The following is a 22,698-nucleotide window of genomic DNA, read 5'->3' as shown; positions in this document are numbered from 1 at the left end:
TATAACGAATAGTTCACGATCCATTTCACGAGTCACCCTGTATATGTTTTCATATTCAAAACTTGCTCTCATGTTTATGATAAAGTTAAAAGTGGGATGATTTTCATTCACGGATGTGATGTCTCATTTGCTTGAGAATTTTATAAAATATTTGATATCAGTTTTTCTTCAAATTCTATTTTCCGCATGCAGTATAGTTGATGGAATATTTGTTTTGTTGTTTTCCTTGCAAGTCTACCATTTTTTTACTGCCGTCTGATAGCAGAAAGCCTCCGCGCGAAGCTCGTGATGTCACTGAATAAGTTATTTCACCTGTAGCCATTATATATAGCAGGCCAGGCCGCCACTATGACCACTCGACCACCATAGCGACACTTTGGAAGGTCTGCCAATTACAGTGGATGTGTTGTTAAGAGAATACTCGTTCACATAAGTAAGCAGTTTGCAAATAATAGCAAAATTATTTGCAGCTTTATCCACAACCGAAATCATGAATTTTTCTTTGAGTTGCTTGATTTCTCGTAGAAGTTTCTTATCCTCGACAAAATTATTATTGTATGAAATTTCGCGATTATTGAAAAATGTCTTTATATCTTTTAGTATGTGAAATTTCCATTCCATACAGTCTTCCATAGGCCATACATACTTTCGAGATACCTTTGAGATGGATGAATTGATTGATTTCATAAGAGATAATAATGAAATTAAAATTCGAATTTTCGAAATTTTCTTACTTAATCTGAATTTTGTGCCAAGATTCATGATGTTACGAAGATATTCAGATTCAATAATAGACAAATCTCCTGTAACAATATGTTTGTATTCTTCGTCAATGTATGGTCTATATATTTCTTCGTTACAAAAGCAATGTTCTTTTTTTATCTCTTGAGATTTTTACTTAAGAAGTTGTAATTGCAAACAATGCTTTTAATAGGTTTTGTGAATTTATATGCTATTTTTGGTGTACGTGTTTTAATCAGAGGAAAAATATCTTTATGCTTATGAAGAATGGAAGGCAATTTAAGTTTGTCGAAATTTTTTATCAAGGAATGAAACAACACAGTATTCAGCATCCTGTTTAAATGGCACTTTAAACGGTTTTTTAAAATTGTCATTTTTTAGTTTGTATTTGATTAAGTCATATATGATCGATTTATTCAATTCATTATTGAATTATTATTGTTATAACCTATTCTTAGCAAACCAAATAGTTTGTTTATTTTTCATAGAAAAGATTTTTTTGCGAATGGTAAAAATGGATTCACGATTGAAAAGGTGTTGAAATTAATCTCATCAAAAATGCTTTCAATGTCGACTTTTTTCTTTAGCCTTTTTCTCCTCTGCAGCCTCTTCTAATGTATACATTAGTAAGAGTATTGAAGGTTTTGTAAATACAGGTTTTACCGAGATCTGGAAAATTCTGTCCAGTAATTTTACTATTAATCCCATAAGGTTAGAGTGTTTTATATTCACAAATATGAAGATTTTCTTTATCAAGTCCAGAGTTATCAACCTCCTTTTCATCAATAATACTAATGGATAAGTTTTCAAAGCTATGGTTTTGGAAATGTTGTAATTCAAAATCTTTTTATAATTCTTTCCAAAATTTTTTAATGTCTGATCTGTGAAGAGGAGAATGATAACTCTAGACTTGATAAAGAAAGTCTTCACTACTTGTTAGTATGAAGTTTTCCTTTTTTTTGGCATTTTTAAATGCATAATTTTTTTATTATTTTGACGTATACTTTTCATTTTTTGTGCCCATACATAGTATTAAATGGATTTGTTTTCATTTTTCCCACATGTTTTTGATTTCATGGCATATTTAAGTAAAGATTTATTTCCGTTTTCTAGTGCATATTCCACCATATTTTAGCTCATGTAATTCAGGTTTTTGTTATGACTCTGGCTACATAAGTTCAATGTCTAGCACAGTAAAGACACGAAATGTGGCTTTACTGGTTTCACGGGATTTAACGGGTTTCCACAATTTCACTTTTGTCATGTTATCTCAGACCCTATAAGAGAATTCGACCATGAAGAGCTTCAGGACCTTGGCATTTCTCTCCGTTTTCATCGTTATCCTTTCGTTTTTGTTTTCGGCAGAACGAGTTTCGGGCGATGTGGATATTTCGCTGCAAGACAGAATCGCTGCTCCAACTGATTCTCAATGGAAGGAACGTCAGGGAACGGGGCTTGTTGATGAAAGTGATAGATTCAAGAATGATGAAAAAGTTCACAGGATGAAACGAGCATTTAGGCGTGGAGGTGGGGGACATGGTCGTGCTTATTCTCTCAGGTGCTTTGCTCGTTCGTGCAACAACAGCCGTGGATGTCCACGTGGATTTGCATACCACTCAGGTTCAAGACGATGCCGAAAGGTTTCCGGGTAAATCTATATATATATATTTTTTTTTAGTTACGAAAAGCTGTATCACCTATATGAGCTTAAAAAAGATATATATGATACGGTAAATATGATAAATGCGGTTATTATACATAATAAAACGGTTACTATACACACAATCGCCGAGCATTTTGTTAAGTTTGCTAAATTTCTCAAAATTTCTCACTTTTAACGGTGATTATGCATAATACCCAAGCGTCAAATCATTGGTAAACATGATAAATCCTGTGAAACATTTGCATATTTTGATTCCGTTTTTAGCATTAATGCATATAAATACATAGAACCAAAGAATTTTCAGAACTGCATATTTGGAATGTTTATTCAAGCTCAATCACTTTTATTTCATAATTTCTCAAATAAATATTGCTCATAATAGTTTCATAACATCGGTTTCTTTTTCGGTATGCGATTAAGTGAAAAACAATTCAATTGCCATTTTGTAACGTTGGTATAGGTTGTATGTTCAAAACTGATGAAGGACCAATATTGATAAAGCTTCTCGAATAAACCAGACAACAAAAATTAAATGAAAATTATATTTAAATAGTTATAATACCCGGCGCTGCCGGGGTTTTCTTCAATTACTGGGTGGATTGAAAAAGTGACAAACCATTATGAAGGCATGTACAATATGTCTGAAACGCATTGCTAGGAAACTACGGTAACCAAAGTAAGCATTCCGAAAGTGATTGTTGAGATCCAGAAACCATTGTTGCCCGACGGTTTTACTCCCATTTCGGGCATTTGCCGTGCTCTGAGAAACTTGTAAAGTAGCCGTTCAACTAGGGTCCCGTTTTGTATATACAGTACATACAAAATTTGAATACGATAGATCTAAAATTGTAGATTTGTATAAAGAACACACACACAAAATCAACCCATCATGATGTTCTGTGTGTGTGTTCTCCATACAAATTTACAATTTTAGATCTATCGTTACCAAATTTTGCATCTGTACCAAACGGGACCCAACTTGAACGATAGGCTACTTTACAAGGGTGCCAGAGCTAAGAAAATGCCCGAAATGGGCAAAAAAAACAAAAACAACTGTCAGGTAACAATGGTCTTGTACCTCAATAATCGCTTTCGGAATGTTTACTTTGGTTACAGTGGTTTCGCTAGCAATGAGTTTCGGACATGCATATGCCTTTATAGTGGGTTATCACTTTTTCAATCCTCCCACAAATTAAAGAAAACCCGGGCAACGCCGAGTATTATAGCCAGTTTTATATATATAGACTATCTATAATACCCGGCGCGGCTCGGTTTTCAATTACTAGGAAGATTGAAAAAGTGGCAAACCATTGTAAAGGAATAAACATATATATGAAACGCATTAATCGACGCGGATAATCGTCTTCGCCGTCGTTGGGAACGGACGTGCTATTATCGCGCTCCGCTCACCGACACGCCAGTGCGCCATCTTGTGTCTTTCTTTGTGTTTTTCTTCGTTCTCGTGAGTTTTACTTAGCGTGTTGTTTATTTTTGGGTCATATTCTGCGGTGATTTTCTTTTTTTTTTAGCGCACGTTGGATTGTGAGATAAGTGTTTTTTTTTTTTTTTTTTTTTTTATATTGCTCTCATTTTTTTTTAAATTGTCGTTGTGTATTTTCGATCGACTTATATTTATTTTTCTCGTTCGCATTTCATTTTCGTTGTTTTTTCGCCAGGTTCGCTCGCTTCTTTGATATAAGTTCGTAGGTTTTTGGACGTTAGTGTTAGCAAACAGTGTATACTTTTTCCCGGGTACTCTCAATAACGTTGTTTTCCTTCCATTTGGGCCTATTGTTGTAGTGTTAGTGTTTTGAGATAGTTAGCTAATTCTAATAAGTATAAATTGTACTTCGTAGCTTAATACTTTTTTTAGAGGGTGTTGTATTCTTTATATACATATTTATTTTATTCTTCGTGATTTAGTGCTGAGCATTCTACTTTACGTAATTTTTTCGTATAATCTCTTACGTATATTTTGCATAGTAATGTATTTTACATTATTTTAATTTCCAGTTAACGTTTCTCATTTTCGTATTGTTAAGTATTATTATTATTATCTAGCTTTAGCAATAGTGTTAGTATGCCTCGACCTCGACTAGTGTTGTGTAGAGCTTGCGACGGGAGGTTTCCCTGGTCTAGGGGTATAGTAGCTGATAGTTTCAATTGTAAAGGGTGCTTGGATAGAAAAAGGCTGGAACACGAGGTCGAAGCTTTACGGGAAAAAGTTAGGGTGCTAGAGGGTCCGGTTATAACGGACCCTCTGGTCGTCGAGCCACCTGTTGATGAAGAAGCAATCTCCACGAACAACGACATTTTAGAGGGCGAATGGGTGGTCGTGGATGAGGTAGAGGGGGATAGTGATAGGGGTTTAATCATCGGCGATTCTATGGTTAGGGAACTTGGGAACCGAGTGTGTAGGGATTTTCGGGGTTTCGAGCGCTGTTGTCTTCCTGGGGGGAAGATTGGCAACGTTCGAGACGTTTTTCATCGCCGAAAGTTGCCCTTGCGGGTGATTCTGTGGGTGGGAACAAATCAGGTAGGAGCGAATATTAGTGAGTCTCTGTCAGAATACCGGGATTTACTATTATCCGCTAGGGAGGGGGGTTCAGATGTGGCAGTGATTCCAGTGCTGCCAAGGGGTAGTAGGGGATATAGGAGTAGGATCCACCAATTCAATATAGGCCTGAAGGACATTTGCTCCTCACTTGGGGTCACGTTCTTGGAGCTTCCCGCATTTACCGATAGGTGGCTTCGTTCGGATGGGATCCATCTAAATAAGAGAGGGGTCTGGGAGGTTTACGATAGTCTTAGGTCAGGTTTTTTACTCCCAGACCACGTAGTCGGGAATGCGGGTTAGTTAATGATAATCACAACAGTACTGACGGGGAATTACCCACCTCTGACTTGGATGGCTTCTCGATTGACAACAAACCACCGGGCAAATTAAAATGTGTGTTAATAAATGCCAGGAGCTTGGGTAACAAGAAAGATTTTTTAGAAACTATGATAGTTGTGGAGGACTTGGATCTTATAGCCATTACAGAATCTTGGGCAAGCGATGGGGATGAATCTTTCTTACACATCTCCGGATACGATACTTTTTTGAGAAATAGATCTGATAGGAAAGGGGGTGGAGTGTTGATATACGTGAAATCATGTTTGAAGGCTAGAGAGTGTAACGTGCAGAGAAGTGATATTGAAACCATATGGGTTGAACTTGAGAACAAAAGACGTCATAAGCTTATTGTTGGAGTTTGTTACAATCCACCGAATAGGGATCAAAACTATATCGCCAAAATGCATGATGAAATTTCCTACATGTGTAAGCGAAAGAGGGTTCTCATACTAGGGTTCAATTACCCGGGTATTGATTGGGAGAACCTTTCATCTGGAAATCAGTATGAAAGAGACTTTCTTAAGTTGGTGCTCGAAAATTTTTTGTATCAGCATGTATCAGAAGCCACTAGGGGTACTGCTATTTTGGATTTAGTTCTTACTAGTTCTGAGGATCTAGTTGAACATGTTTCGGTGGGGGAAGAGTTTTCTTCCAGTGATCATCGTATCGTCAGATTTCTCTGTAACTTTTCCTCGGGTAAGGTTGATAACAAAAGACTGGTTCCTTGTTTTCGGAGAACTAACTTTGATGTTTTGCGAAGAAGGTTAGCGGAAGTTTTCAAAGACCGGTTGGAATCAGTAGGGGTGGTAAGTCAATGGGAAGAATTTAGTACGAAGCTGTCCTCTGTTTTGCACGACGTCATACCCTTTGTTCGAAAAAAGCGTGTTTGTACATCACACCCTCTATGGTTCACGGATAGCGTGCGGAACCTTTATCTTGAAAAGAAAAGAGCATTCAGAGAGTATAAAAGTGGACGAGGTGACCTATCATTGTTTACTGATAAAAGAAGACTGTTGAAGAAAGCGATAAGGGATAGTAAAAAGCAAGTTGAATCTAGGTTGGCAGATAACATTGGCTCTGACCCAAAATCATTTTTTCGATACGTCAATAATGGATGTAAGGGGACAGTTGGCCCCCTCTCGATAGGAGGCTCAAAAGTAGAGAGCAATGTAGGCATGTGTAGTGCTTTCAATGACTTTTTCGCGTCGGTTTTTAATGGAGATAATGATATTCGATATACGGGTGTTGCATGGGGTAATAAAACGCTCAACGATATTCAAGTGGAAGACGTGGAGGTCCTAAATCTTCTAAGAAATGTATGTGCAAGCAAAGCACCAGGACCAGATGATATCTATCCCAGGGTTCTCAGGGAAGGTGCTAATGAATTGTTGGGACCAGTCGCACAGATATACAGGAGTAGTGTTGCTGAGGGTATCGTCCCGAGAGATTGGAAACTGGCTAACGTTGTTCCGATATTTAAGAAGGGTAGTAGAGAAGTGGTGTCTAATTATCGTCCAGTGAGTTTGACGAGCTCCCTCTCGAAAATTTTGGAAATTATCATCAAAAGGCAGTTTGTGAAGTGGATAGACGAGAATTATGTATTGTCGGATAATCAGCATGGGTTCAGGAAGGGGAAGTCATGTGTAACTAACCTCCTTTGCTTCTATGATTACGTGACTAAGGCTTTGGGTAAGAGCAAAAATGTCGACGTTGTTTACCTTGATTTCCAGAAGGCATTCGATCGGGTCCAACATGGCAAACTCTTGAAGCGTTTACACGAGATTGGAATAGGGGGCAACTTGCTGAATTGGATAGAATCGTGGTTAAGAGACAGGTCGCAACGAGTTATGGTGAACGGGGAATTCTCTGGTTGGACAGACGTCACAAGTGGAGTTCCTCAGGGAAGTGTCCTTGGCCCCATACTTTTTTCACTTTTTATCGATAAACTCGATCAGGGTATCGATGGAATTACTAGCAAATTCGCAGATGATGTGAAGCTAATGGGGGTAATCGGGAATGAAAGCGATAGGGAGTTGCTCCAGACCAACTTAAACAAGATTGCAGCATGGGCAAATGAATGGAGCATGACGTTTAGCGTAGATAAGTGCATGGTCGCTCATTTTGGTTCGAACAACCCACGGTTCTCTTACGAGTTGAATGGTGTCACTATCCCGGATGCAACTAGAGTCACCGATTTGGGAATTCTCATTGACGAGCGACTTAAGTTTTCTGAACATTGTTCAGCGGTTGTCAAAAAATCGAATAGAATGCTTGGTCTCATTTTCAAAAAGGTCTCTTCGCGTTCTCCTAAAGTCATTCTTCCTCTTTTTCGAGGCTTAGTTCGTCCTGGACTGGAGTATGCTGTAAGGTTTTGGAGACCATACCTACAGAGGGACATAGACTTGGTTGAAGGGGTGCAGAGAAGAGCTACGCGTGTCCTTATTGGCACACAGGGCTTGAGTTATGAAGAAAGACTTCATTTTTTGAATATGTTTACATTGGATGAACGCAGGTGTCGAGGAGATATGATCGAAGTGTTCAAAATTTTCAATGGGATGGATAGGATGGACCATGAACTTTTAGTACACCGCCAATCGACTGCTTTTACAAGGGGACACCAGTATCGATTGGTGAGGGACAATGCAAGGTTATGGTGTCGCAGGGAATTTTTCTCCAATAGGGTTGTTAATAAATGGAATAGCTTACCCCCGGAGGTAGTAAATTGTAACACAATTGACACGTTTAAAAAGAAATACGATAAACATGTTGGGGTAAATCGAGAAGCTATCCATTCTTAGAATAAGACAACCATAAGTATTCTTTATGGGCATTGTATAATATTTTTTCATGTGTATATAGTGTTTGTAATTTGTGTTAATTGCATTTTTAATTGGGTTGCTGTGTTTTTGAAACATATGACAACCATATTTTTATGGGCATCTTTTTATCAGCCACCTCGTTGGGCATTTTGCCTGTTGTGGCGTTGTATTTGTATTTGTATTTGCATTGATAGGGAACCACAGTAATCTAAGTAAGCATTGCGGAAGTGATTGCTGAAGCCCAGTAACCATTGCCGCCCGAAAGTTTTTGGCCCATTTCGGGCATTTGCTCACCTCTGACAAACATTTAAAGTAACATATCGTTCAAGACGGGTCCCGTTTGGTATATATATATATGCAAAATTTTGGTAGATCTAAAATTTTTGATTTGTATAGACAACATATATACAGACACACAGACAGAAAATCAATTATATATACGGGGCCGTTCAATATTACGTAGGCAAATTTTCAGCCATTTTTGACACCTCCCCCCCTCGTCAGCAAAATTTTGTCACCAGCTCTGCCCCTCTGAATCCTAACGCATATTGGTGGGATCAGAGACGTACACGTTCAAAAAATTATTTTTTTAATACAAAAAAAAAATTTTTTTTTTTTAATTTGAAATTTCGGAAGACTATACCTTTATATGTTATAATCAATTTCTGTTAATTTTAATGTTATTTGAAGGCTATGAACTCAATATTTACCTTTAATAAATTCATTGCGACCCACCCTCTAAGCCATATAATGATAAATCGCATAAATGCCCTTGTCCCGCGTACCAAATATGGCCCGGGGAGGGGGTTATCTGATGCGGCCTGCCCTCCTCAAACCTAATTTTGTAGAACTGAACTAAGCGGCACATCTACAGATCGTGTCCCGTGGCACATTTTCAGATCACTTAAAGGACCTGAGACACAGTTCCAGAACACGTAAGCGATCCGTGACACATTTAGGGATCCCTAGGGACATGTGACGTAGTTTTAGAGCAATTAAGTGGCCCCCCCAGTGCGGGTCTCAGAACTCAAGTTACCCGCGGCACATTCTCAGATTATTTAAGTGATCCGCGGCATCTAATTACGTATCACTTGAGTGATGCGTGACACAGTTCCAGAGCACTTAACCGGCCCGTACACGTTTCCAGATCACTTGGATCCGCGAAATATTTAAAGATCACTAAAGTGTCTCTGTAGGGCACTTATCAATAGGGGGGAATGTTACTTCAAGTGCCCACAAATTATCGAAAGGTTTTCCTCGTTTTGGCGCACCGAGTAAGAGGTCATTAAGAATATTTCATATTTTCATAAAGGGTGGTTGATGACGTAAGCATTATCCGAACCCTCTCCCCCCTTGTCAACAAAAGTCAGCAAATCGGAAACCCCCTCCCCCCATCGATGATGACGTAATACTTGAACGGCCCCTATATAGATTACAATGATCACAATACCTAAAATTTTTACTTTCATTAGGAAAGCTATCGCCCTCAATTGGTTCAACAGAGAACAAGAATAAAATAAATAGATATACGTATTAAAGACGTACATTTAATTGAAGACGTTTTTTAGCCTTCTTAACTAAGTTCAACTTTACTCGTACAAATAACAGCTTAAAAAAAAGAATCACTGATATATCAATTTACACATGGTTTTCCCGGATTCTGCCAATATAACCTCGGAGCTAGGAATTCTCCCGATAGCATTATTGCAATTCAAAACCCCTATCATTATTATAGACCAAAACTGTATATTTTTTTAGGGAGAAAGATAATACGTAGTATATAAGCATTCATTGCATCGATAACGTAATTAATACATAACTAATATAATAAATGCTTGGAAAAACCCGGTGGAAAACCTGATATCATTGATCCGTCGCTATTCGAATACTAATGTGCTTGAAGGTCGGGTTCATTAAGGAGGCACAAGACCTCTAATCGCAAAGCTATAAACCCTATCTTTTATTGATAATAGTAAAGATTGTTACGATCTTTGTACGTGTACTGCTTAAAAATGAGCTCTAATGTCTTACTTGATCGAACAGCGATTCTTTATAGTCATCTCGAATTCTCCTGGGGAAAAAGTTTAGATATAACTTCTCAAAATATTTTATGAGTAATATAGTTCTTTGTTTAAGTGAAAAGTTAATTTATAAAATGAAAGTAAAATAACATATTTCAAATGAATTTTGCAATCGCTTCGTAATCAATTGTCAAAAGCAAAAAAAAACAAAAAAAAAAACCACGATATTCAATAAAATATTTTTACAATTTCGAGAGAGTCATTTGTATTTAAGGCCGGGATTACACTATGAAAATTTGATAAAAGTTCTTTTACCGAACTTGTAATGTAACCAGTAATCGTACCAGTTACATTACGTATCGCACAAACGCAACGGTCTTCTTACTGGCTACATTTTTTAAGTTTTATAAAATAACTTTTATGAAACTTTTATACTATAAACGGCCGGGGATGACACGTTAAAAGTTTGATAAAAGATTTTTTACAAAACTTGAAAAGGAACTAATAAGCTTATTGGTCACATCCGCTCAAATGAACAAATTTTTAGTCATGAACTTCAAAATCATCTATGAATGATTGACTGATATTTTAAAAATTAAATTCTTGATAAAATAAGTGATGTGTGACTGACTTCATAACTTCTTCTTCTTATTATGACGCTCTAAAAAGTTCATAATTTTCTAATGGCTAATTTAGGCTGTAGACAGCTCAGAACATACCAATTTTATGGAAGAAAGACTTTTTTTCTGGATATTATGAAGAGGCAAGCGGTAAAATAGCCACAAAAAAGTCTTTCCTTCATTATTGGGCTGAGAAAAAATCAAAATCTCATTTCAATCTATGAAACCAATTTTAATTATGCATATCACGTATAATAGCCAAATACACGAATCTTACACAATTTGCGCATTCAAACCATCTTTTTATCTGCATCATAGTAAATAAAATTTTATTCATTCTTTCTCTCACTCGTTCGTGCCTGAAAATTTCTTGCATTTTCCGAACTGGAATTGTATAAGTCCTTGTATAAGTCGCCATCTGGTGGCAGCGTCAGCAGTTGCGAGCTTGGCCTGAGTCCGACCGTTCATGTACGGTCCCTTTCAGTGTACACGAACTCCAAGGAAAGATTCGGTGCCTCTGTAGTCTAGTGGTCTAGGGCGTTCAACCGGAAAGTGAAAGGGCGTGGGTTCGATTCCCCGCAGGGGCAGTTGAATTTTCTCTCTTTCCAAAATATATCTTCGCAACAGCCAGTTGTTAAAAAACCTTCGTATGGTAGCGGAGAGTGACGTCATCCTTGTATAAGTAGTCTTAAATACCTTTATTCGCTCGTTGAGATCACGTTTGGCTCCTATTTTGGAGGTGAGCGCAACCCAGATCTGAAACGATGTGATCAAGATCAATATGATTAAAACTTATGTGGAAACCCCAACGTCCTCATGCTGTATATTGGATGGAACAGGTTAATTATTCTGATCTTAGTATATCTTGTTGAAGCTTAATAAATGGTTAAGTTCCCTGGGGCAATGTGGTTATATCACCGAATATGACAGAGTATATAAGAATCGATGTCTCTCGGTTCTTATCACTATCATGGTCCTAGTTGATGGGGCTAATGACCATTTTTGGAGAAGAGGAAATCTTCATATGCAGGGGCGTACGTAGGATAGACCTTTGAAGGTGACACAAAAGGCTTCTGGGTGGGGCACAAAAAATTTCTTCCGGAGAAATTTTGATTTACCAATTTTTAAAAGCATTTTAATTAACAGAAATTGATTAACATAACGTGTATAAGGTATTTTCTTTGGATAATTCAAATTTTTTCATGGAATTATTGTTTTTTAAATTTTTTATCGTACATTGAATCGTCATTTTTTAGAAGTAAATAAAGATCAAAATTGGCAAAATTACTTTTTTTATACTCCAAAGTACCTCCAAGCTTCGCTGTACACTTTAGTTATAAGAAAAAAACTAATCCTGGGAGTGGCATATATAGTTTGAAGAAGATGAGGACCTTGAAGAAGCGTAAGGTTTACAGTTAATGTACCACTCATACAGTGTTTTTCAATTTCTCAAAAACTCGATTTTTGGACTTATTCCTTTCTTAAAACTGACGATTCAATTAGGATTGACTTTTTTCGGAGTTGTCACCTTCCTGGTGCAGCTGAGATATTCCGCGAAATGTCATCGACACTTGCCGGAGCTTTACTCAAAACTGTTAAGGCGACAGGTTTTTCCCAGTTCAAAGGAAGTTCGAATTGCAATGCAGCTTTTCCGGTTCTGCAAATGAATCTTTTTCAGATTGGTTTACAGATTGGTTTGTACTAGCTAGTGTTAAATTAAGTTTCGTTTTAGATAGCATTGGATATTAAATTTCAAGGGCAACTTATATTTTAGTTTGTACTTGAGCATAGTTTTAAATCTGACGTTAAACGGATGTCTCTTACGGATGTGAGATGTCGTTTCCCGTTTATTTCAAGAAAATTACAATCCTGTTTCCTGTTTAAATGCCCTTTCTCTGCTGTTCTGTTCAAAGTTCATCGAAGAACTTATGGGCCATCTTAAAGTGAAACTTCCCGCATCATAAAGGAATCCGTCATGAATGGCTTCACAGCTTCGCTTTTCGTTGCCATCGTTAATGCTTCTTTGCTGTTTTGGATGGAACCAGTTTCTTGCAAAGAGATAAATTCATTCCTGGATGGCGGCGTTGCTCCTGGGAAATCCCTTTCACCAGAATTAGGGAGAGTGTATGCTTTTGATGAGGGATTCGTGACTTCGAAGGTCGACGGGCAACTCGGTAACAAGCAACGTTCTGCTGCAATGATTCAACCTTTGGTTCCCATTATACTCCCTCCTTTGTTGCGAGGATTTGGTCGCATGATAGGGAAACGACTGAGAAAGGGTCGTCGATGTCCTCCAAACTACATGTACAGAGAAAGATGGAGACGATGCCGATGGTAAATGCCACATGTTTCAATTTTTTTTTCTTCAAATCATAAGAGACAGGTGTAATGTAAAAGTTACTAATAATTAAAATAATTATTAAAAAATAATTAAAATAATTTCATGCATAAATAATACTATAATTCAATGAAAAGCAGGTAGAAGCGATTGGTACTAAAAGCTTTAATTCCGCGAATGACGTCGATTCTTCTTTTAGATACCTTAAATATGGTGGAATCCAAAATACATCCATCGATGTTTGAATAAGATATTCAACCTTGAAAAATAGAGAGGGAGGAATAAAAATTTCTGCTTGATTGCTTCAAACGATGTTTTGCTTATACTGGAGCATCAGGACATTGACGTGTTCGTTTTGTAACAATAAAATTAATGCTAGTTTTGTTAATTGAATAATCTATAAATGAATTGTTTGAATGAATTAATATTCAAATCCATAGTAGCTCTCTTCAAAAGTAATCGATGCATGTATTCATTTTCTATGATTTGTTTGTAAGAAAAAGTTACCTTTGAGAAGTCGGATTCACTGAATATTTACAGAAAAAACGATATTTTAATTTAACTGACTTTGCTGAATAATAATAAACAAATTTATTGATTTGACCAGTAGGTCCTTCAATGAATGTTAATTCGTTGTTTTTTTACAGTCATATTAACAGTATATATAATGTATTGGGAACAGTGCTGTAACTAGAATTTTAGCCGCCCGGGGCAAACATTATTTTGCCACCTCCGCAACTTTAAAATCTGATAATTTTATAACGGTGCTCTTTGTTCCCGCCTACAATTGTCATACCCCCTAAATTTTTCCTAAAATGTATGTAATTTAGTGATGTCTTAACAGAGTAGGGGGGCCAATGAGGCCCGATTGAATGGGGACAAAAATAATAGAAGGCTTTTATTTATTCTGAAATTATTCCTTTTATTTATTATTAGTTTTAATTGGTTCTAAAATGATTTTATTCACTAATTCTGAAAAAAAAGTTTTTGATTAATTACTGATTAAATTGATTCCGACATTGATTTTTATCTAAAACCACTTGAAATGAGTTTTTAATCATTTATTATGGTATTTCCGACATTATTTTCCGTCTCAACATATCCTGAACTCCTTTCTTTCAATAATTACGCAATTACTCTTTTATTAATTGTGAAATTTCTATCAGAAATTACGAATGTATTTCTCTCATTGACTTATAAGTATTTTTTCGCCAATTCTGACATTATTTCTTATTTTGCTGGCAAAATTTACAATAATATAGTAAAATAAATTTACAATAATATAGTAAAATAAATTTACAACAAAAAACTATTGTAAACATTCAAAAACGATTAATTCTAGAATTAATGAAAGTTTTTTTTCGCCAATTCTGACATTATTTCTTTCATTAATTCTAGAATTAATCGTTTTTGGATGTTTACAACAGTTTTTTGGAAATGATCGGCAAGCCGCAGCAAAAAGCTCCAAGGGCCAAATGTGGCCGGCGGGGACATACGTTGAAGACTCCTCCTGGTTCTCCTTCAATATGACAACACCATGCGGATTTGGTGAACAGAGGAAATGCATAGAATTGTGTGTGTGTGTGTGTGTGTGTACACGCGTTTAGTAGAAAATGGGGAAATGTTTGTGTGTGTGTTGTGAAGGTGAAAGAAACAGAGGAGAGAGAGTTTCTATTCTAAAACTTAAACTTTTTTTTTCATTAGTTGGTGCAATGTGCCACATGAAATATCAGTAGTTAGTCAGATTCAAGAAAATATTAATGTGAGTCGTGGTTTCCACAAGAAAAAATAAGGTAGAGATCATTTGCTACTCTCTACATGGAGCGGGAAACCTCAGATCTAACTGATCTAGGGCAGCGTTTCTCAACCTATGGTCCGCGACGATGGCATAGGTGGTCCGCAGGCAGACTTGGTAATTCAATTCTAACAGAATGAAAAATTATTCAACTGTAATTTATATTATCAATATCCATATGGGTTCAAATCCATATCTTCAAATTGTACCTTCATACTTAGGTTCACCATGCCTTATCAAGGAAAATTCCGGAAATTACGATCCTAAATGCAAGATATCACTGATTATAGCCAAACGATGTTATTTTAGCTTTAATAATTTTCTCATATTTCATTGAGAAAAATAAGGGAGAACTTGGAATTTAAATAAGATAAAATACGGGACGTCGTCAATTGCCACCAGAAACGTTGCCACGATTCGGTAAAATCCCTAATTGTAGTTGAAATCATTGAAAAATTGAGGAATAAACGTTGATCCTGACAAAAATGCGTAAGATGAATATTCGTATTTATGGCCATAATTATCATGAAAAATATGAAAACGCTGTTTATTCACTATTTCAGTAAACATTAGAAATTTAAATAAGCATCGTGAAAGAACTGGACAAATGTATAAAACAATTCGGAACAACTGAAAATACTGGAATGTCCCGTAATACGGGACACAAGTGTTCCGTCGAATTGTTTCAGGTATTTTACTGATCCTTGGGCTTAAAAAGGTTGAGAAAGGCGGATCTAGGGTACATCTCTCCCTACCCCGTGGGAAAAAAAAATTCCTGTTTCTCATTCAAGGAGAAACCCAATCCTTATCAGAAAACGAAAACCCCAACGATGTCATAACTCGTGAGCTATAACATTATTTGCGTCATATCTATAGGGGAATCTTTACGGATACAGTGTGATTTCCCCTTGAAGTTTCCGTTTCCCTGTTTCATTTTGAATCTTGTCATTCCGTTACTCTTCATTTTTAATGAAAATTTACATTTCCCGTCGACCAGATTTACTTTATTTTTCAGTTCAGGATTTCTATTACGCACTCGTTATGGTTTTTGCGATCTCAATTATCTTCCTGTAACTTATCTTCCTTGTCTTGCATAAGTTTTTGAAGAAGATCGCGTTGTAGTTTATGGTAATTATACCTGCAGATTTAAACTTGTGGAATACATTTCCTGAGGAAGTGATGGAATTTCCCGTCAGACGACTTTCCCTTTTTCCCCTATTTTAAGAAGACAGGGAAATGGGAAGAGGATGCATTCCACGTGTCCTTCAGATGGTGCACGTTTTAACAGTGATCCAGTCGAGTTCAACCGAGTCAAAGGGGGTTTTACTATCATGAATAGCTTTATAGCGCCGGCATTCCTCGGAATCCTCATCGTTAACGCATCGTTGTTGTTTTCGGCCAAACCGGTATCTTGTAAAGAAGCGGAGTCTTTATTATCGGATAGGGTGGTAACTTTCGGCGATACCCTTCCGAACCAAGCAAGAACAGTGGTTTTCGATGCGAAGAGTCCAAGATCCATGATTACAGAGCTATTTCGTCGGAAGAAACGCTCGTCAACCATAGGTCAAGGTGGGAACTTCTATTCTTTCAGCAGCTTGTTCTCTCGTCCCAAGACTATCGCATTTAGAATGCCATGTCCCTCTGGATCTATGTTTCATGAAAGATCAGGAAAGTGCCGGAGAGTTTCATGGTAAATCTTATAACATTGGATTATATACAATTGGAAAGATTGATTATATTAAGTTATTTAATGTTTAAAATAAAAAAAAAAATACTTTATATCAAAATTAACTTACATTTTTCTTATATAAAAAACTAATTAGGATTATAAAACATTTATCAAAGATTACTGAAACGCAAAAAAGAGTATAGAATATTATTTAATAGATTATGGATTAATAATGAATTAAAATTTCGTATTACGGGGTGTCGCGAAACCTGAAGTCGATTTTTAAAAAACGACTTTGCAGAAGTATTTTTAAGAAATGCTTAATTCAAGTATTTGAAATTTCTTCTTTTTTCATACTCTAAAAATTCGTAAAATTGTAACGATATCCACTTTTAAGGTTCATTTCACTAACACGGGTCGAATAAACATTTCTGCAAAATTTCAGAACTTTTGTTTTTCAATAACTGCAATATGAGAAAATCACGTTCAAAGTGTTCTTTTTCCTTATAATTCATTACACTATAATTCAATACTTCTCTTATTAATTTTGAAAAAAAAAAGAAGCACACCAATCAATTGAAATGAATTTTTTTTTTTGCATTTGATTTGCAATTGAATAAAATATTTTTAAAGCCATTTTTAGAGAAATCGATTTCAAAGGTCATGGCACCCCTTAATTTATAAATAATAAGAATATTTAAGATCCGTGTGAGTTTCTACTGTGTGTATGATTATCTGAGGCACGTGTGTTATATTCGTAGAGATGCCATCTATCTTCCGATTCGGAAGTGAATTTCACAGATGTATCGATTTAGTGTTTGTATAATATTGCATTCGTTCTACACTATAATTATTACGATTATACTGTACACTGAGATTTTTACATCTGTTAGATAACTTAGTTAGCGGAGCGAGTTAATAAAAACCGATAACATCAATAAATTAATGATGTCATTTCCCGGGGATTACCTTGAATGCAGAAACAGGAAAGTCGATTCCTGTTTATCTCGAAATCAAATACAGCATAGTTCTATTCAAGATTTGCTGAGGATTTCCGTTCAGCGAATATATAATTGTTTAATTTTTTCGCTATCCCTTATATCTACTCTGAAACTTACTCATTCACTAGTTTTTAATTTTCGTAATTATTCCACGGAAATTTTGGATTTTGGAAGCATTTATCGTGTATGATCAGTAGAGAACTACACAAAAAAAAAAAATCTATTATGAAATGCTCCACAGTTTCAGCGTTCATCTTTGCTCTCACCATTTTTACTTCGTTGTTATGTTCGAAATATTCTGTTTCTTGCAAACCGATGAATCTGTTAATAGACGGTACAGTTATCTATCATGATCCCCTGGAGAAAACGCCTGCTTTTAGCTCTGGTATGGCGAGTTACAAGATGAGTGACCAAGCACGCAGAGAGAAACGCTCCCCTTTTCCTATCATCGGTGAACCATATTCACTTAAACTCTTCTTTAGTCAAAGTAGGAATCGATGTCCCTCGGGATATTTATATCACGCAAGATCTGGAAAGTGTCGGAAAACTTCTTGGTAAATTTATAGGTACGTTTTTTTAATAAAATAATTTTTTTATGTTCTTAGTTTCAGCCAAGTTGTGGTTTTTGTTCTTTTTATGTAATCAGAGGAAAAAGAAAGCTTCGCTCTCGCGGTAGTTTCCAGTATGAAATCGACAAATGTGAAACCTAATTGTCGGCAATTAAAACGCTCCACTCATATCATTATATGTTTTAAAATGAGGTTGACCAGGTCAGATTGTACATATGGAAGAGTTCTCATTATTTTCTAGAATGTTTCAGAATCACAGTGAAACAAGAAAAAGAAAACAGTGCAACATCCCATAAAGGGTTAGTGGACACCTCTCGTTAACGGGCACTTTTTTTATACTTATGTCGACGGTTTCTCATGTAGTTCACTATCCATAAACATATACTCCTCGTTAGCGGATAAAATCTTTGATTCCAAGGATGTCTGTTATCGAGAGGTTCTTTTATATTCCGTTTCTAAAATTTCTTTGCTCCCTTTGTTTTCGCGGAGTATTTTTCTAGATTTGATCATTCTTGTCGCACAACGATCATTTTCTGCACGCGAGGGCTAGTTAGACCGGTACATACAATTTATTTCCGATTCCGAACAGCAGCCTTCTATTCTTTACATTCATCGAGAGGTTGGTGCGCTAACCCCTCGATGTGGGACTACCTGCGGTAGCAATTTTTCTTCTAGATTTGAAAATAGAATAAATGGATTGATCTAATTTTTACATTTTCGTAGTTCAAACATTGTAGTTGTTGTCCTGTCTCTCATGAGGCCCACAGAGATAGTTTCAAGTTTCTGAGTGCAATGTTCGGAGAGAAATTTGCATTTAAAACATTGAGAAAACAGCATAAATAAGCGTTCATTTATGCCGTTCTTCCCCAACTTTTCTCTAAAAATTTTCAATTGAAATATCTCAGAAATAATTGCACCCTGAAACGCAATTTTTTTTGGCCTTAAGTGAGATAGAGCAATAGCTTTCTAATTGGGTATTTTAGGCCAGGGTGATTAAATGGAAAGTCATTCCTTTATTTGAATAACTATACACCCCCTTCCCTTATAATATGATGACGTATCTGTTTTACGTGCATTTAACGCTGTTTTTTCCCTCAACTTTCCTCCATTTTTGAATTCGAATATCTCCGTGAATATTGCACGTAGAAGCATGGAATTGTTTTTGTTGGCATCGAGAGAGACAGGGCAACAACTTTTCAATTTGGTTTTGGGGCACACGGGAACTTTATAAAAAGTTAATTTTTTATTTTAATAACTATACAACCCCTACAAACACGGTTGACATACCTGAGTATCCTAGACATTATTTGAAACCTTTTTCCAACTGGCAGTATACTTCTAGCATCAGCGGATCACCAGTAAAATGCCGTACCACCTGTTTGCTATGCACCCTGTGTATAAATATTCGTGTTCCAGAAATTACGGTCATTTGTTGTTTCTGATTATAATTCATCAAGCAAAAAAAAACCTGAAGTATGAATCGCTTAGCATCAGCGTTTCATGTTATTCTAACTGTTGAGATTTCATTGATGCACGACACAAAGCGCCTCGCCTGGGCCCGACAACACCGACATTGGACTGTTGAGGACTGGAAACACGTTGCCTGGTCTGACGAGTCTCGGTTCCAATTGCTTCGAGCTGATGGACGTGTACGGGTATGGAGACAACCTCATGAATCCATGGACCCTACATGTCAACCGGGGACTGTTCAAGCTGGCGGAGGCTCTGTGATGGTATGGGGCGTGTGCAGTTGGCGTGATATGGGACCCCTGATACGTCTAGATACGACTCTGACAGGTGACAGGTACATAAGCATCCTGTCTAATCACCTGCACCCATTCATGTCCATTGTGCATTCCGACGGACTTGGACAATTTCAGAAGGACAATGCAACACCCCACACGTCCAGAATTGCTTCACTGTATTTATCTTTTTTTTTCAAATTTATCACTTCTACAGGTGATTATGCATAATGTCATATACCCAGGAAAATGCCACATGTAGAACACCATGTATCTCGTGTACGATCTTAAAATTTACTAAATAGGTGTTCGTTATATCGAGATTGCAGAATTCATCAAGCAGGAATTAATTATAAGAATTATTTTGGAGATGCTCAGAAAAAATTAGATAAATCACAGTTCATTATATCCGGTTCAGATTCTTGGCTCGCAATCTAGGTAATAAATTTTATCACGGCAATCAGACCGGTATATCATATTTACCAAAACGAAATGATGATTATGCATAATAACTCATGAGTGAGATGAATTTATTACGATGCATCATGCTTGGGTGTTATGCATGATTGCCGGTGAAAGTGTTAATTTTCACACACGCATACACACACACAGTGGATCTCATTAATATATCTTTAATTTATTTTTTGCAGGTGAGCCAATGGAGGTAAAAAAGAAGGATTCGTAATTGAGTTCCTGAAGCTTCAAGAGCTGGTGCAAATAAGAAAACTCCGGACGATGATGTAAAAATATATGTTTTCCAACGATGACACTCAGATCGGCATTAATCACTCACATCTTTTATGCTTCTGAAGAATTTTCATACAAAAGATGATCGAAGACATTGGAATAATATTTCTTATTAAAAAAAATATTTCTTGTGAAATGAAAAATACATTTTCTTTTAAAAATCTATTCAGTTTTTATATCTGTGTGTTTGAACTTTTTTTTGCAGAAAATTGAATCTCATCACCTCCTGTAAACTATTACCACGTTTGATAACATTTTGTCCAGCAGTTTCCATTTTATGGCCATTTTAAAGTGGACCCTTTAAATTTCGATGCGTATTTGTCTGGATATGTTACGGCCGAAGCCCGAAATTGACCAATTTGCGATGGGGCCGGTCTCTTCGCGAATTGGCCAATTAAGTTAAATATTGACCTGGCCAGTTCGTGAAGTGATGGTGAGCCCTGGCCAAAGTCGATAACAAAAGACATGATTCGGGATCATCTAGAGTCTGCGTATTTTTTCGTGATAATTATGTCGACGTTAGTTGTGACAGCATGCGGTATAATTCTTTTTGCATTCTCTAAAATTTGGCAGAAAAAAACATATAAAATTATTTTTATGGGGCTTTTCTTTCAAATTTCGCTTTTTGTTACTTTTTCTCCCGTCATATAGAGCAAATCCAATATAGTTGTTGTAACATGTAATCACACGCCGATGATTTTTTAAAAAAGGGATTTGGTCCTTACCGGGCAGTCTTACATAAGCATATCGAGTTTTGGCCTGGGATCTTTGGTCTTTCGCGAAAAGGCCAGCCAAATCAGAATCATTCCTGCGATTCGGACTTTGACTGAAACCCTTGGTGAATTCGCGAAGTGCACCGCCTTTTCGTACACACGTATTGCTCTTAATGTTTGTCATGGTAATTTTTACCAAATTTCTTTCTGCCACCTCGTTGAGCAAGTTGAGTTTTAATATCTCTCCTCTGTATTTGTGCGTGTGCAGTATGTATTGTTTGTATTTGTAGCTGAATGCATACTTGATGTTCTGGTGAAAGTGTCGACATTTTTTCGATGCTAACTCACATGACACCTCGAACTTTGCAACCGAATAGGCTACGCAGACCTCCAATAAAGAGCAACAATGTGTCATGGACGAGCTCATACTTAGACGGTTGAACAAGGGAGTTCCACACCCAGACACGATGATTCTTTTTGTCATCAAAAAATCACCGTCAATTTGCAAAAGCAACAGTAATTTTTAATGCATCGCATTTACTAGCAGGGAACAAGGAAAAAAAAATGGATATGTATCAATTTATGAAGAAATGGGGCTCAAGGTTCAATTTTAATGACTAAATTGCCCGTTTTTTCACCATATTACATATGGCGAGCAAACATCTGCGGGTTTTCCGGGTCATTTTGATGGCGCGATTCACACATCGGAGTGTTGTTCCTAGTGCGGTCCGTGATGCTGCAGATTATGTTGGCAGTGAAAAGTTGGCGCCCCCGATATTAGTATTTACTTTGAAAAAAAAAGAGAAATTGAATTTTCTGGATGTTATTCCGGAACGAATATTCAGAGGAAAAAATGATTTGCCTCCTCCGGGAATCGAACCCGGATCCCATTGCATACCGTGCGCTAACCAATACACCAAAAACGCACTTGCCAATTCCTTATAACACGCATTAGTAGCATAAAGCGCTGAGTGGAGACATTGCAGCCTCCCTTTAATTACAGAAATTCCCCCCCCCCCCCAGGTGGTGTTTTGTATTACGGGATGATATTTTTTCGGCCCCAAATATACTAAGAAATTGGAAAAATTTAATTTAATTTTTTTTTTCACACAATCAGCAAGCAAAGAACTATAACGAAAGAAAATTCCCCTGGAAATGATCGAAAGAACTGATACAGTGTTATGTATCTTATACGTCCTTTATTGCCAGACCTGTAGCCAATGCCGTCTTAACGCATGAGCCCACCCGGTCACGGCCCGGGGGCTCAAGTGCAAAAGGGGGATGATGCTCTCGTAATAACGAGATTTGATGCTGCGATTTTCAGAAAAGAAAGTATAGAAATTTATAAGCAGGTAACTTTCAGC

General features: G+C 36.8%; 1 protein-coding gene across 3 annotated transcripts in view; it reads left to right on the top strand.

Annotated features, from left to right (window-relative positions):
• LOC149082588 (uncharacterized) overlaps positions 1–20,782 on the top strand; it is a 28,400-nt gene extending 7,618 nt beyond the window's left edge. For 2 of the 3 annotated variants that reach the window (XM_089235841.1, XM_089235840.1), the window contains exons 2-3: positions 2,107–2,389; positions 20,525–20,782. In XM_089235841.1, the coding sequence (XP_089091967.1) occupies positions 2,107–2,389; positions 20,525–20,528 (287 nt within the window). In that variant the 3' untranslated portion in view covers positions 20,529–20,782. Of the gene's footprint in view, positions 1–2,106; positions 2,390–12,481; positions 13,095–20,524 lie in introns of those variants that run through there. The other variant, XM_089235842.1, reaches the window with a different exon arrangement.
• Positions 20,783–22,698: the final 1,916 nt, after the last annotated feature.

This window comes from Pholcus phalangioides, unplaced genomic scaffold (genome assembly GCF_987345545.1).
Source record: "Pholcus phalangioides strain wild (caught in Gottingen) unplaced genomic scaffold, Ppha-v1.0 ptg000009l_1, whole genome shotgun sequence".
Taxonomy (NCBI): Eukaryota; Metazoa; Arthropoda; class Arachnida; order Araneae; family Pholcidae; genus Pholcus; species Pholcus phalangioides.
This window is presented reverse-complemented; position numbering and strand designations above follow the sequence as displayed.